Source organism: Pinus tabuliformis, chromosome 9 (assembly GCF_031772625.1).
Source record: "Pinus tabuliformis cultivar Carrire ecotype Pingquan chromosome 9, CPIR1, whole genome shotgun sequence".
NCBI lineage: Eukaryota > Viridiplantae > Streptophyta > Pinopsida > Pinales > Pinaceae > Pinus > Pinus tabuliformis.
The window spans coordinates 409,189,964-409,207,915 of record NC_142307.1 but is presented as its reverse complement, the minus strand read 5'-3'; the positions used below and the strand labels follow the sequence as shown (position 1 = coordinate 409,207,915).

The window sequence follows — 17,952 nt, the reverse complement described above, 5'->3', positions numbered from 1 at the left end:
AAATGAGGGTTTTACTATTATGTAGCAGTGAAATAATCTGAGTATAATCTGGATGCCGAATACTAGCAATCCTGCAGAGAAAATATTGGCAAAAATATCTTGAGGGAATTTACCCTCACTCCAAGCAATCCCGACTCTTGACTGCTTACTGAAAATCAAGTTGTCCTCCTTGCTCTGTGCAACTACTGCGTCACCTTTGTGCAGTCTGCTACACACTGAGCCTGGAACAATTGAGGATTAAGCCGTCCTTCCTTCTGCTGACTAGGCAAATGACCCTATGACACTCTAGAAATACTTTCCGACCTTTGGAACTGAAAACCATCTTCACCTTAGCAAAATCAAATTGCTCACTGAAGCTTTTGCGTTGCCTTTGCACAGCGTCGTGGAAAAATCTCAGCCTTTCTATGCAATGCACTCACCAGGTTTGGAAATCTTCCTCCGACTTCAATGTCTCTGCCCCTCTCTCATTGCTTCGAGCTTTGGCTCTCTCCCCGACAACTGACTGCTGCTACTCAGGAAATCGATCTGCTAAGAAATCAAATTGCTCAAGTGTATTCTCCATCACCACATCAAACTCCTCTTATAATCCTCTGTTGGAGCACAAACGACCAAGATTAAAGCTTAATCAATGGCTAGGATCATCTCTGGATCGATCCGTGTGAGTTTTTAGATGATTCTCACCTTGAATTAATTAATATTGATTAATTAACCATATTCCCTAAGTTTAGACTTAGGAAATATTTAAAAACTGGTTAATAATCTAATTAAGTCATTTCTAGGTGGAATTTCCGAAAACGATTTATGGGTTTTAGAGCTCTCATGTATTCTAACCTCTCCACAAATTTTTGTGGCTAGAGCACATCCGATGCTACAAAAAATAACACTCCCTCTTAGCGAGGAATGTGTTCTAGTGCTATTGCACACCCTGTAGCAGCACCCTGTCTCTGCATCATCTCCTATTACACTGTTGATGTCTGGCCATACTGCCCACCAACCACTGCACAACATTGACATATGTTACATTTGTGCTGCTGCTGACACTTCCATACTGCTGCCAACACTGCATCTGCACTGAAACTCCCTCTCTTATGTTGTTGATGCAACTAAAACATCTGCAACTGAAAAGCATCCAAAATACTGAATAGATGTGATCAATATAATGCATCTGTCACCCGAGTCTCTAACTGTTACTAGCCTCTGCACTGTCCACTGAAGACTCTGTGTCGCTGTTATCTCTGAGTTGTGCCAACTGCATTGCTGCGAACTCTCTGCACTGCGCTCCTCAACATCTGACTGCTACTAGTCTCTGCAACTATCACTCTGGCACTGACTGCATCAACTGCCACTAATCCATTCTGCTACTGAGTACTGTGGGCCCCCGTAGCTGGGTTTTAGAGCTCTCATGTATTCTAGCCTCTCCACAAATTTTCATGGCTAGAACACATCCGATGCTACGAAAACTAACACTCCCTCTTAGTGAGGAATGTGTTATAGTGCTATTGCACACCCTGTAACAGCACCCTATCTATGCATCATCTCCTGTTACGCTGCTGATGTCTAGCCATACTACCCACCAACCACTGCGCAACTTTGACATATGTTGCATCTGTGTTGCTGCTGACACTTCCATATTGCTGCCAACATTGCAACTCCCTCTCTTTTGTTGTTGCTGCAACTGCAACATCTGCAACTGAAAAGCATCCAAAATACTGAATAGATGTGATCAGAATAATGCATCTATCACCCGAGTCTCTAACTTTTACTAGCCTCTGCACTGTCCATTGAAGACTCTGCATTGTTGCTGACTTTGCGTTGTGCCAACTGCATTGCTGCCAACTCTGCACTGCGCTCCTCAACATATGACTGCTACAGTCTCTGTAACTGTCACTCTTGCACTAACTGCATCAACTGCCACTGATCCATTCTGCTACTGAGTACTGTGGGCCCCCATAGCTAGGTAATGATCCAAGAGGTGGATTCCTCAAGGATCCTGTCCATCTGTAGTGCTCTGGGGCTACAACACCAAGTCACCCCGCCTCACCCCTAAAGGTATATCAGCAAACATGGCGAAGTCTTCCTCCAACCTAGAGGACAACCTATCGATCTCTGCTGAAGTTACATGTTGGTCCTGCTTCTCCTCCTTGTCCTTCTTCCTGAGAGGACACTGGGTACTGTAGTGACCAAGCTCACCACATCTGAAGCACTTGACCTTCGACATGTCCTTCTTCTTCTTCCTCTGTTCCCCCTACCCCTGACTAGGACCCTTAGATGTGAGGGCCACATTCTCCTCCTCCTTCACCTTCTTCGATTCGATGTTGCTGCCATCGACGGAGGTCTTTAACAGAGCTCGTCTCAACTCCTCCTGTTGCAAATCAACCCACATCCTGTCCCACCTTGGCAAGGTATCTCTGCCCAAGATACTTTGGACGAATACCTGCCACTCCTCTGAGACACTGTTGAGTGCCAATCGCACTAGCTCCGTGGGTTGAGGCGTTGCCCCAACAACTGACAACTTGTCTCGAACCTCCCTCTTGAATCCTAGTGAGGAAGGGATCTATGCCTTCCCCCTTCTACATCCTGATGCATCTCAGCTTCTCCTCTAAGTACATCTTCTGCTGCTCGGAAGTACCTTGGTATAGCGTGGAGAGAGTCTTCCACATCTCTTTAGTCGTTCCCTTGGCCGCCATATGTGAGACAATATGATCCCAAACTCCATCTAGGATCAACCACTTCGCCTGTGCCGTTTCCTTTCTGTACTCTTTCTACTGATCTGCATCTGTGGGAACTTCTACCACTGCATCAATATATGCTTTCAGGCCATATTCATCTAGAAGGAAGGACATCCTTATCTTGCAGATGATGTACTTGGAAGCTCCATCCAACTCATCCTGATCACGAAGCCTTGCAGTGACCATCTCAACAATCTGTCGAAAACTTCCTCTTCACTTCTGCTCTGCTATTCGCACTTCCTTCTGGAGTGAGAAGATCAGCGCACAACGACTACTAGTTTGCAAGGAAAAATTGAATTTCTTGAGACTAGAAGTTCCTTGAGGAAAATTCTCCCTATGTGTGTGCTCTTTTCTCTTCCACCCCGACGCTGGCTCTACTCTAGCAAATTGTTGCAAAAACCATTATGTCCAGCTAGAGATCCACCCAATGAAAAATCTGAGTTGCTCCCTCTGGCTCTGGAATCACTTGATCTGGTAGGATCAATTTTTTTCTGCCCCACTCAGAAAAAATCGAACCTCCACAAGTAACTTGGCCTCCTGGCAGAATGATTACGCTGCCCTTGGGATTTTCTTCCTGCTGCCCATAATGAGCAGTGAAATTCCTTCTCTTTTCGCCTTTTAGCTCTCCAATTGATCAACCACACTCTGATACCATGTGAAAATTCCTAAAACCGGAATCTTATTGCAGCAACTGATATTATTTCTCCTAATTGTTAGATAATTAACAATTTATTTGCTACGACAAATATCGAAATAAATACACTACAACCTTCACAAATAAAACTGCGGAAAAATAATGCGTTGGAAATTGAGAAATGCTAGCACACACACAAAATAACACAATTATTTTTGGACAAAAGTCCCCAAAAAAACCAAACTTGGGAAAACAGTGCAGCAACTAAAGGTTTTATTATTATGCAACAGTGAAATAATATGAGTACAATCTGGATGTTGAATATTGGCAATCCTACAGATAAAATATTGGCAAAAATAACTTGAGGGAATTTACCCTCACTCCAAGCAATCACGACTCTTGACTGCTCACTGAAAATCAAGTCGTCCTCCTTGCTCTGCGCACCTACGGCATCACCTCTGCGCAGTCTGCTACACACTTAGCCTAGAACAACTAAAGATCACGTCGTCCTGCATTCTACTGATTGAGAAAACTGACCCTTCGGCACTCTGGAAGTACTTTCCAGCCTCTGGAACTGAAAACCAGCTTCTCCTCAGCAAAATTGAATTGCTCACCGAAGCTTCTGCGTTGCCTCTACGCAAATTCCTGGAGAAATCTCGGCCTTTCTCTGCAATGCACTCACCGGATTTGGAAATCTTCCTCCGACTTCACTATCTCTGCTCCTCTCTCACTGCTTCAATCTTTGGCTTTCTCTCTGGCAACTGACTGCTGCTACTCAGGAAATTGATCTGCCAAGGAAATCGAACTGTTGTAGTGTATTTTCCATCACCACATCGACCTCCTCTTATAATCCTCTGTTGGAGTACCAATGACCAAGATTAAAACTTAATCAATGGCTAGGATCATCTCTGGATCGATCCGTGTGAGTTTTTAGATGATTCTCGCCTTGAATTAATTAATACTAATTAATTAACCATATCCCCTAAGTTTAGACTTAAGAAATATTTAAAAACTGGTTAATAATTTAATTAAGTCATTTCTAGGTGGAATTTCCAAAAAGGATTTCTGGGTTTTGGAGATCTCATGTATTCTAGCCTCTCCACAAAATTTCGTGGGTAGAACACATTCGATGCTACAAAAACTAAGATGACCATCAATGTTATAGTGGTTGCAGGGATCCTTGCACTGGTGTGTTGTGGTTGTCGTCTTTTTATCTTTTCTCCCTTTCCACTTCTTCCCCTCCTTAGAAGCATCCTAGTGCTCCTTTTCTTTGAACCACTTGATTTCTCTTTGTTCTGGCCTACGTTCTCTAGGTACTGTCCCTGTACACAAGCCTCGCCCATCGATCTAGTCTTGAACAACATCACTTGATTTTGCAGATCATTGTATAGACCCCCCAGCTACTTGAGGAGTACATCTAGATTCTTTGAGGAGATACCCAACATTATAGCCGTCTTTTTGAACTTTGTAGTATACCCTGTACTCTCTACCCTTATTTCTGCTTAAAGTAGTGACACCAGATCCATTGGTTCTCTACATACCCAATAGGGTAAAATTGTGAATTTATAAGTGTTTTAAAGTCCCCCCACATAGTTACTAGATGATCTCCCTCCAACTTCAAGGTCTTTGTGTGGCTTTTCCACCAGGTCAGGGCATGGCCCTCTAATTTCAACCACGTAAATGAAATCTTTTGTTCTTCTTCTATATGATGAACACTAAAATAAACTTTTAATTGCTGCAACTAGTGATTTAGCTATAGAGCATTGATCTCACCTTGGTATGGCTTGATATCAACCTTTGCTTCCATTTTGAATAGGGACTATGAATGGTTCACGACACTCAAACTGGGTTGATCTTTTTCAGGTCCCTTCTTCGACTCATTCTCTATTTCTTCCTGATCCCCTAATATCCCCTCTAATCAGACCTCTGTGTTAGAACCACCATCTTCTCCGAATAGCCCAAGCTTATTGGTCAAGGCCACCATGAGGAGATTCACATTTCGGTTTATATCTGCAACTTCTGCTTTCTACTACTAAAATTGTTGGATAGTATTTGTCATTGATGTCAAAGTATCCATTTGAGTATTGTCCTTGTTGGATCAGTGACCGAGTTCTAAATATTGGATATGATCTGTGCTCACTGAAAATCCGTAAGTTCTCTGGATTAAATCAAAATGACCACATCCTCTAGGCTGCAGGATCATTGAATTACATGATCTAGAACTATTGTGTTGTAGAGGAAGTAAACCCTTCCCAGGACACCCAAAGCAGTTGAATACATGGATTGGATTTGATTTATTAATGCATTTAAGCATAATAAAACTTGAGTTTGAACGCCACAAAACCTTGCATATCAGTGACATGTGCACTTAAATTTGTGGGGTATCAAGCTCCCCCTAAATTAAACATTACTTCCTAGAACAAGGAGTAAACACTTCACTAGCTCTCACCTCATCGCAATTGATTTCCTATGCCTAGGGCTCCATGGACGCATGAATTGTATGAACATGTCCATTTAGGTGAAGTTGCAGAAGCATTTAATGAAGCAAGCACTGAACTGTTAATTTGTTTGCAATATATTATAGGTCGGCTTTCAAAACATGATGACCATGTCTATGACACTATGTCCAGTCGACTCCCTCCTCCCAAAAGACACGACGGTCCAGAGAACGTGTAAACATATAAACAAAAGGCAACACTTATTCAATTCAACAAGGAAGTGAAGATAGAATTCAGTTAAGAAGCAAGGAGATTGAAGTCTTTAAGGAGCAGATCAAAATATCTAACGAGCATATCTATTCTCTATGAAAGGAGCCAAGATATCTGTAATTATTTCCTATGGAAAGGAGTAAAACCCTCTGTGGCATAACTCTGAAAAGTTCCAAGTTTCTGGTGAAAAATATTCAAAGTTTTCCTATGACAGAGATTCAAAGTTCTCTATGAAGGCATCTGAATTCCTGTGGACACAAGCGAAAAGCAAGTCCCGTGGCATCCGAGCTCTGTGGGATAACTCGTGATTCAAATATCATGGTTTGATTTGTAGTAATTTTTTCAGATTTCTTGTTTGTTCTGGTACAAGTGGTTGTATGTAAGGCCTGAGTGATGAGTTGATATCTGCCTACAATATGGTGCAAAATTGCACCATGGTTTAAGTGTTGGTAGAGTGAAATCTATTAAGGTGTAATCTCATTTGGTGACCTAGAGAACAAGCGCATTGTGATCTAGCATTCATTGGTGGATCGTTGTATTCTTACGGGCACAATTTGTGATTAGGATGCTGATATGAGGGTGATGTGATGCTCTGTTTGGTCTACATAACAATTTTGTCCATGTGCAGCTATGAACCAACCATGGGATGCAATCAGAGTACATAATCAGGGTTTGAATGGATCTCAATGGAAGTCTTGTTGGAGCAAACTTGAACCCGTTTTTGGAGTAACCTGAAATCATTATTTTGAGGAATCCTTTGAACACAATTTTGAAGATCATTTAGAACTGTCCTCTAGCAACACTTGAAGCACATGTGAAGAAACTTTTTAGAGCAATCCTATAACAACACTCTTGAAGTTGCTCTGATAACTTTTGAAGCAAACTTGAAGCAGGTGTTGAAGGGTAGAATGGGGCAAATCAAAATGCAGTTTGGAGCAGTGTCTGTTGCAAACTTGAGGCAGCTTTGAAGACACATTTGGAAGACATCCTGGAGCAATTTTGAAGGCAATCTTGAAGCACTTTTTGAGGAGTCTTGAAGACATCTGTTGAAGCAGTTTTGGAGACCCCTTGTTGTAGACTTGGAGTTGATCTAAAGAATTTTCTGATCTTGAAGACTCTTTGGAGACATCCTTGAAGTATTATTGGAACCTTGTTAAAGACATCCTTCAAGACTTGTTGAAGAAGCTTTTGGAAGTCTTGAAGAAGCATTGAAGTCACTATGAAGAATTGAAGTGAATTGAGAGGGTTGAAGCCCTAGAGGTTTGGAGGCCTCACACAGGGTTGGAGCCTTGTGGAAAACTAGGTTGGAGCTTGGATTGAGATTTGAGTATTGGAATCCTCAAGTAGACCAAGTTGGAACTTGGATTTGTAGTGAGGATTTTTCTTCTTATTATCTTTCTTTTTGTTCTTTGAGTTAAGTTTTGAATGCAACTTCCAACACTTCTCCTATGTATGACTTGTGAAAATTCCTAAAATCGGAATCCTATTGCAGCGACTGACATTATTTCTCCTAATTGTTAATTAATTAACAATTTATCTGCTACGACAAAGATTGAAAGAAATACACTACAACCTTCACAAATAAAACTGTGGAAAAATAATGCACTGGAAACTGAGAAATGCTAGCGCACACACAAAATAACACAATTATTTTTCGACAAAAGTCCCTAGAAAAACCCAACTTGGGAAAACCGGTGCAATAGCTGAGGGTTTTATTATTATGCAACGGTGAAATAATCTGGGTAAAATCTGGATGCCGAATACTAGCAATCTTGTAGAGAAAATACTGGCAAAAATATCTCGAGGGAATTTACCCTCACTCCAAGCAATCTCGACTCTTGATTGCTTACTAAAAATCAAGTCGTCCTCCTTGCTTTGTGCAGCTACTGCGTCACCTCTGTGCCGACTACAAGTGACAAAGATAACAAAGAAACAAAGAATACAAGAAATTAGGCTCCAAACCAAGGAAAAACCTCACAAGGGGGAAAACCCAAAATCCTTCTCTTATAGAATCAGATCAAAGTGAGATATCCAAGATCCAAGACCAAGACCAAAGACTATCACAAAGTTCCCAAATCAACTCTCCTCCAAGTCACCTCCAACCAAGTCAAAGTCAACATTGGTCAAATCTTTGAATTTATGGTCAAACCACAGAAAAATTCAGTCTCTTAATGAAGGCCAAATTTTGGCCGTATAATAACTTCTGAAAAATTGTAGAAAAACTTGCGGAAAAATTGAACAAATTTTAGGGCAAAAGACTTATCCTTTCTCCCTTGACTTCGCTCTCTCCTTTGACTTTAATTGATTTTTCTTCTTGTTCTTGCATAGAAATCATTGTTATGGATAAATGTTCTCCCAAATGTCAAGTTGATTAGTATATATACATGTCCAGGAGGGTTGAATAGCTGCATCTCAGGCTGACTTGTCCAAGGAGGGCCGACTTGCTCTTGTGGATGACATTTCAACTTTTTGACTCAAAATAAAAATAATTTTCCCTTTCTTACAAGAAGTCTAAATGGGACTTGACTCAATTACATTTCTTTTGACTCACAATAAGTTCTCTTTTTGACTCAATTGACCCTATAAGCGTGAAGAACATGCTTTGACCCTATAACAATGAGCATACGACACCTACCAAGAGTTGGATTACCTTTGACATTTTGGGGTCAGGTTGCACCTCACTTAATAGCGATAATGCTACAACCTTGACAAGATTGCACGAGCCCGAAAGGAGAAAGGCAAACCCACCACTTCTTTGAGGATTCAATCTTGAATGGATGATGTAACATTGTCATGCTTCTTTAATTTTATCAAATATGTATAAATAACTAATATAAGCTAGCAACACTAGAAAAATATACCAGCCTCTAACGATAATAAACCATATTTTAATAAAATAAACAGTGTTTTAAATCTTAAAAGAAAGCCCAAAATAAACCATAACTAGATCTGGAAAAAAACAAACTAAAGAGACATGAAGCAAAAGTGGCAGACGAGAAAATAAACCCAAACAACCTTAAAGGGGGGAGTTCATTACTTCCATCCTCCATACCCTAAATATAGATATAGATATCAACAACCAGAGCCTGCAGCACGATGTCAATATTGAAGTGTCAACTGACATACTGAAGAGTCAACCTTTACCGGGATATGATGTCGGCGACTGACTTATTCTTGGGCAAGATGTCTTGATTCGAGATTAGTTCTATGCTCACTTAGTATAGTGGCAAATATACTGCCTAGATATAGCTTTGCATAAAGTGCTTTAGTGATAAAAGAAGCATAAAAGCACAGGAAAATTTGTGACTTGTCTTTGAACTTTACTGTCCAAGGATATGCGTGTTTTATACATATGAAAATGGTCGAATTGATTTGAAGTAGAACCAATCATACAATTTAGAAATAGATAGATTTTCAGTAATAGATTTGTCCATTTTAGTATTTTCAACTGTATATAGTGATACTTTCATGTATGGATATTTTTTAATTAAAAAATTAAATATAATTAGTATATAACAGCTCACAAGTAAATACAAAAATAAATATTTTGCATTGTTTCCCATCGAGGAACGGTTACAACATTCATAATTACCTCTTTAATTGTTATGATTTTGACTGCAGATAAACAACGTAGGAACAAATATATTCAAACCAGCTTTGGGCTATACAGCTGAGGAGTTCTCCTTTATTATGTCTACAAACTTTGAATCAGCCTATCACATGTGTCAACTATCACATCCTCTACTAAAAGCATCAGGAAATGGAAGTATTGTATTTATGTCTTCTATTCTTGGCGTTGTGGCTGTTCAATCTGGTTCGATATATGCAGCCAGCAAAGGTAAATGCAAGTTTTCTCTTATAGAATCTAAACAGAGTAGCATTAGTTCCCAAGTATGAACTAGAAATTTATGACACTAATGTTAAAGAATATGTGAACGTGCATTTTAGGATAATGTTAATTGCACATGGATGGCCTGGCTAACTCGTGTGACGAATGAAATACAGGAGCAATGAACCAAATTACAAAGAATCTTGCATGTGAGTGGGCAAGTGACAAGATACGTGTTAACTGTGTGGCCCCATGGATGACTAAGACACAACTTATTAAAGAGGTTTCTTTTTCTCTCTATTCGTTGTTAATTTTTCTTAGGGCTATATTGTTCTGTGCATTGATAATTGCATTTCTTTATTAACACATTACATTCACCTCATAACATCATAACATTATTCAGATTTACATCATTATTCAGCAACATATGCAACTATATAGAAATAACAATATAATATGCATCAATGCAACGCGACATAAAAGAACTATTATCACCTGCCACCTACACCTACCTACAAGTCAGTGGGAAAATCCTTCAACCCGACAAGGTGTGGTTAGTGGCAGAGAACTCAGAGAAGGGGCTGTCACATTAATCTCGACTCTCTTTATTTGAGTTATCTCCTAGGTTAACTAAGGGGAGTGGTCCCTAATGAAAAGTTAATTTGAAAGTTATATGGGTTTCTAGGAGAGTTGTTAGAGTTAAATTGGATTACTTCAAGATTATGAACAAGTTCAACAAGTATGATGGGAAACACAAGATATGAAATGAAATATATTTTCAATAATCATCAACACATAATTCGAAGATAAACATGTAAAACCAGTGCCTTAATAATTCCTCAAAATAAACACTTGGTCAAAAGAAACAAACAATTAATATTGCAAAACAAGTCGATATTAGATCAAGATGAACATATAAATATCACTTGCAACTATAAAGAAAATGGTACTTTGGAAGAAAATCCTTGAAATAACAAGATACATCAATTACTCATGAGCATAATGATCATCAAAACAATAACATGCAATAAAACTACACCAATGATCAATATTCTAAGTACAAAAAAATTAAATTGTTGTAAAAGTAAAGGACTCAATACTTGCATCATAAATGCTTCTTGAAATAAAAAAAAATGATATTTGCAAATAAAACTCAAAACACATCAAGATAGCAAAATGGAAAATTGCAAGTAAAGTAAAATGATGATGTAAATGTGCTCTTGGTTGATTTTATTAGTTAAAATCTAAAAGCAAGATTTCAATTAAACTCCAATCCTCAAACTTCACCCTCACTTGAAAATTCAGATCTCACAGTGAGGAGTCAATTGAGGTGGGTGGTCCCTAAATGTCTGTACAACCAACTTAAGTTGGAGATTAATTTTGAATGAGACTTTGGAAGCTTGTAAAATGCAACTAATTTAATATGCCTACTATGTCATGCAAATAAATTTGCAAAAGTTAAGTAAATGATAGAAATTGCCTTAAACACAAGATTGCATACACATGTAGGATTTGTGAAAAATATTTTCTTTGTTGTATGATAGTTTTGTGATTTATCCAAAAGAAAATAAAACTTAAGACATGCCTTGCATGTAAATAAATAACAATGTTTGTGATTAAGTGAACTCAAGATTGATTAACTTTGTAAAAGAAATGGACTTGAATTTGCAATATGAAATTAAAATGACTTATAGAAAATTAAGTTAATGAACATGCGAAGAGTAGATTGTTCAAAGTAAAGGGTTATAGCTCAAATCAACATATAAAATGGAGAATGCAAAACCTTAAGTTGAATTGGTAGCAAATTTATTTAAACAAAATAAAAACATGATAAATGAGATTGTGTAAATTTTAAGCATGCAATTAAAATGGAAAATGAGAAGATACAAAAGTTAATTCACCCACATGTTTCTCTCCCTAAATGGAGAGAAGGGATGTCATGGGTAAAACCCAAGCTCCCACAATAAAAATAGATATTTTATTATCTTTTTACAATGAGTAGAAGACCCCTTAATGAGTTACCCAAAAGATGGAAAAGACAATTACAAAATAGGAGTCTATAGGAACCAAGATCTCCTTCCAAGAAGTGGCAACCACAACGGCCAAAAAACAATTCTTGAAATCTGAAAACTACAAATGCACAAAGGCCCACAACCAAGCTAATTTTTTGATATCCAAGATTGCCCATGGTCTCCCTAACTTTGATCCTTAAGTGCTCTTGGGGTCCTACAACAAATAGTTAGAGTTTCAAACTTTAGCTTCTTCAATCCTATCAACACAAAAGTTGAACATAGTCCATAAATAGATCTGAATTTTCTGTAAAATCCACATTTCAACTCAGTGTAAAATAAAGAGAAAAGTTAGCAAATATAATCTATAAATATTCTACAAAATTTAGACTAAGGAATTGAAGCGAAACTTCAATTCTTGCATAATTTTAAACATGCTCTTCAGTAGCGAAATAAAATCATTATTAGCACAAGAAATTGAAACAAATGATTTTAATTAATTGGATTTTGAAATACAAGCTAAAAACCAAGGATCCTTACAACACAAAATCGTGAGATGAGGCCTTGGGAGATGACAAATGCGGGTTCTTCAATGAACTTGCTCAAGAATGGGATGATTCCTCCAAGAATTTTCCCTCACACTTGAGGCTTGATCCAAGAGATGTCTCTACACAACTTCGAATAAACATTAGATCCACATGGGTTAAATAAATACAATAATAAAGAGATCTTAGAGATTTATTAGAAAATCAACTAAAATTTTATCTAGAGCAAACTCTCAAAACCAAATGAAAATGTGAGATGGTTACATATTAACAAATCTCTAAAAGCATAATGGAAACTAATGAACACAATAGCATAAGTAGAAAAAAAAACACAATGATCAAGATATTATCTTGTTCAAGAAGAACACCTCATATGTGAAACCCCAAAGTCTTTTATTAAAATAGAACATAAGTGTACATAAGAACAGCGATTCCCCAAGTACAATAGCTCGTTTTCACTTGATGCAATATGATAGCCAAAGCTCATTTAAATAAGAAAATGGGAGCCAATCCCAATGGAGAAACCAAGTGATAAATGTAGCTTGATGACAATCCCAAAGACCAAGTCAAGTTTCAAGTGGCAATGTGACTATGAAGTGTGGAAATCAAACTGTTGTGAATACCTTTTGCTAGCCTGTGCGTACATCCTCACTGTTGCCATGTGTGTGAATGCTGGTGGAATGGGGGGACAACTCCTTAGTTAATTGTTGTAAACTCCAATGCAATCCCCACAAAATATGATGTCAAGTTGCCTCTGTGTATGAACTTAGCAACATGTATCTCTTGACTGATTTTGTGGGGGGGACAAACTCTGACACATGTCCCCAACTAACTGAAATAACACAACCCCTTCCAAATCTGCGTGTAGTCTGAACTAGCTGTTACGTAGAGGCTAAGGTAGGTAATGTGCGTACAAGTGTAAAGGATGTGAAGTTGTGTGGAGATATACTCCCAAATTAATAGCAATCAGATCTGCCATCACAAAATTTGATTCATGCGTTGATTTCCCTTGTTGTAGTGTTGATCTTTGGCTGCCAATGTGTACTTAATCTTCCCATTCATGGAGTTGTCTCCTTGATTTAAAGCGTAAATATCTTCTCAAAAATCTGTTGTGTAATATCATATTGTTGTGTTGGAGTTTCCCTTGCTGCGTGGAACCTTCTTTTCCCATTGCATTGAATTCTTTAGTGGCATGTGCATAAATCTTCATAACTATGTGTATATCATGGAGAGGTTAGGTGGATCCATTCCCCACTCACTTTATTAAAGCTTAAAATTTATAATATGCCTTGCACTTTATTTCAACTTAAACATTGGCCATTAATATTTCATAACTTTAACTTTGGACCATTTGACTTAGCACTTGGAACTTTGACTTGCTTTGGGTTTCATGTGGTGGGCCCCACTTATTTGCCACATCATCTTTGATTTCATTTGGAATTGCCATGTCACTTGTTTGACTTTCTTTGACTTTGGAAAAATTTATAAATTTTTCCAATTATTGATTTTTTTTAATTTTTTCCTCATTTTTGCCACTGCCATTAGGAAAATCGGCTTTTGAGGGACCATAAGTCATTTTTTAACCCCCAAAATGGATTTTAAAATAATGTTGGGTCTCTGAAGATGAATTTCGAATAGTCACATGCCCCAAAAATTTCCTAAGGCCACTTATTTACATCATTACATAGAAAATAATTAAAAAATCTCGTTTTGCGGGAAATTTTTAATTATTAAAAAATCCTACTTAGACCTAGCCAAATTCCACGAAATTTTTGTGTGATCTACTATGGTAATACTCATCGACGCTAGACACTAAGATGTGTTAGGGGCTCAACCTTCAAACCATCATCCCGACTTTGGAGTGAAAAGTGAGTGAAAAAACCCAGAAAATTATCTGCCTCTGAAAAAGAATGGATAATTAACCAGATAAAAAAAACACTCCAAGGTGTACTCGTTTGCTGATCGAGTCCCAACATCCTAGGCCTGTTACAGACTCAAAACTCATCATTACTAGTATCACTTATTACAATTCCCCGCATGGTGTGGAATCTGGATATAAGAAAGATGATGAGAAAATAGAAGTAGAGTTAAAAATATGTTGACTGATGATATCTGATGGTACAAGTGTCATATGGATCATCTTTGGACATGGAGTCTTCATATAATCATCAGGTGCCACTCCAGTGGTCAACCTTTGGCTCCATATGGGGATGCATGCTAGATGTGAAATGATAGTGTGAAAGAACTTGGAATCTATATCCACCGGCAAAAGAGATATATCAGCAGTATCCATTCAAAATATTATCAAATGAAATCAAGCACAGAAATGAGGAAATAAAAATTTATTCTAAGAGCATAAATGACAATTTATTCATGAAATAAAACTAATTAAACAAAAATGACAAGGGATAAGGTTAGAAATATGATACAAAAGGATGCCCCATGGCATCAGATGTCTTTGGTGAAATCCATCTTGAGACCCTGCCTACCCACAGGGAAATTCATAGGTTTTTCTTTGATGTGCCTTGTCCAATTCTAACTATCTTAAGACTATGACTTGCCCCAATATTAACCTGTTTGTGGCCATCAGATATACCAAACCTCTTCCTTTTCCTTTTCCAACTATTGATGCTTTGAGGCTTGATCTTGCTCAAAACTAGTGGTTCATTTTTTAAATCTTTTTTTTTTCGTTTTCTTTTCCTTCTTGGTCAGTTGCGATGGTGCTGATGATGAATTTATTGTCAATCCTACTGCTTTGTCTTGAAAATGCTCTGATGGAAGATTTGAAGTACCCAAGATTTTTGAGTTGTGCCTAATCTCTTCGTTTTGAATCTGTTCTGTTAAAGGGGGGGGGGGATTTGTCAACACTACATCATTCCTGTTTAGCATGATCTGTAGATAAACTCATTGTTGGGTTTCCTTAGATCTTCAACATGACATCTTTTCTCTAACTCCCGATCAAGTCTGACAAAGGTATTATCAGGCATGGGGATGGTGGCATATGATAAGTCCATTTGAAGGCTACCACCTAGATTTGATGCCCATTTTCTTGATAGGAGCATTCCCCATGAATTAGGAACATCTATCACAACAATATCCATAGTAATTATTCTATCTGGTTATGTAGTTAGGAAAACCTGTAAATCTTTATTTATCCCACACACTTCAATTCTTTTAGAATCCATTGAACATATGTTGTGATAGGGCCTAGATACCCTTAAATTTAGTTGCTCCATGGCTTTCTTGGTCATGACATTTGATGAAACACCTGAATCAAGCATGCAATTGTGTAAAAGAAGATCATTCACTATCAAAGAAACATAAAATGGCAGATGATCTTCGTTCCCCACATAACATTTCATACTTTTCAATACAATTTCCTCATCTTCTGGGTCGTCACTAGGCTTTTCTTCCCTTTGAGTAACTCCAATGGCACTTAATAACTTGGCCCTTTGAGATGGTATCTTTAAAAGTTAAGTCACTGGAATATAAACCTTTGCATTATTCACCCAATTTCCCAAGTCAAAATTCAATTCTAAAGTAGGAGGAGAAAAAAATTTATGATTATTCCGGTCTTGGATATCCCTTCTCTGATAAGTCATCCCTTTGTGTTTTGTTATAGCAAGAATCTGTCAAGATGTAGGTTTTTCCCATTAAATCTTAGTGACTTCATCAAAATTTGCAATCATATTGTAAACCCCAAGATTATTAGGCCTATGGTCAATCTCTTGATTTCTCCCAATGGTGTATATCCGATCTTCCATGGAGAACATATTGATTTGACCACTTGTCCCTACATGTTCATCTCCTAGCATGCCAATTTCCATGATTCTCTTCACATATGGGCATGTGGCATCTTCATGGAACTCATTACATGGCCTACAAAAATGGGGAATCTGATCTACCATGTTGGTGGATTATAGTGGATTTGGAGGGTTATGCTCCTGTTGAGGGCCTTTATTCTTTTGTCATCTATCATTTGGCCTAGGTTGGAATCTTTGCACTTGTGATCTTTCCATGGCCACCAACCTATTTTGCATGGCTTGCATTTATTTAATGTGATTTGCTTCCATGATCTTGATGAGTTGAGTTAATTCTTTAATAGGATAATGTGTAGTCTCTTCCTTGGCCTTGCCTTTGGAATCGTTTGATTTTGATGGCCCTCTATTGAAACCAGGAATTTTAGATTTTCCTAATTGTTTTCTAGCCCTTTCTATCTTCAAGGCTTCAGATTGAGCTACACTTATATTCGTAGGCTCCTTCCTCCTCAACTCATAGCCAATGTCAACCCCAAAAACATCTAGATATGAGCATAAAAGAAATTCATTAGACAGTGGCAGGGATGCTTTTTACTAATTCATTGAATCTCTTGTTAATATTCTCCATGGTTTCATTCTCATTTTTCTTCATGTTGCTAATGGAATTGATAAAATGCCTATTTTCCTTCTTCTATCTGAACTTATCTAAAAATGTAGCTAGAATGGCTTATAAAGATTTATATGAGTTAGCAAGTTGCTTAGTGAACCAATCAACAACATCCTCTTCTAAAGATAAAAAAAAAAAAAAAAATCTCATCTTCACATCCTCATAGGTAGCAGTGTTACACCATTTAAAGATACAAACATTAATTTTTTCCACATGAGATGTAGCACTAATGTCATTGTTACCTTTAAAGGAAGACAACTTTTCAATAGCCTTGTCAAGGATATTGTGAGGATAGCCATTTATGTTAGTGAAGTCACAAGGAGCAAAAAGATAATTCATGATGATAGGCTCTACTTGTTCTTGAAAAAAACAAATGAATATCAGAAATATCGTCTTGCCCAAGACTAGCAATAGATCTGCTATGAGAAAGTCTATCCAACCTCTCTCTAAAAACCCTTTCAGGATCAGGAGAGGGGCTAACTAGACCACTTAAATTTCTCCTAGTAGAGAATCTTGTAAAATTTGGATTGAGTGGAGCCGCCACTTGAGCAAGAATCTAAATCTAAAGTTCAAAAATGCTAAAACCAAAAGGTTAGTCGATTTCCCAGCTACAAGAAATCTTGTCCCTGGCAACAGTGTCAAATATTTTATCACCTGTCGCTTACACCTACCTACAATTCAACGGGAAAGCCTTCAACCCCATAATGTGTGGTCGGTGGCAGGGAACTCAGAGAAGGGGTTGTCACACTAATCCCAACTCTCTTCGTTTGAGCTATCTCCTAGGTTAGCTAAGGGGGGTGGTCCCTAATGAAAAGTTAATTTAAAAGCGATATGAGTTTCTAGGAGACTTGTTAGAGTTAAATTGGATTACTTCAAGATTATGAGCAAGTTCAACAAGTATGTGTGAAAATTCTTAGTCTAAGGAACTGCTACTGCAACAAAAACTGAATGTACTTCTCCTACTTGATTTTAATATACATTCATCAAGTTATTTTATGAATACTGAAGTAAATTACTTTTGCATCCTACACTACTTGAAATTTGATTACATGAAACATAAAACTGAGCAAAGA

At 37.8% G+C, this 17,952-nt stretch overlaps 1 protein-coding gene across 1 annotated transcript in view; it reads left to right on the top strand.

Annotated features, from left to right (window-relative positions):
* The window catches only part of LOC149148898 (tropinone reductase homolog At5g06060-like), a 208,215-nt gene that overhangs the window by 115,970 nt on the left and 74,293 nt on the right, over positions 1 to 17,952 (top strand). The window contains exons 3-4 of the mRNA XM_089442307.1: positions 9,693 to 9,909; positions 10,077 to 10,183. Coding sequence (XP_089298433.1) covers positions 9,693 to 9,909; positions 10,077 to 10,183 — 324 coding nt within the window. The remainder of the gene's footprint in view (positions 1 to 9,692; positions 9,910 to 10,076; positions 10,184 to 17,952) is intronic.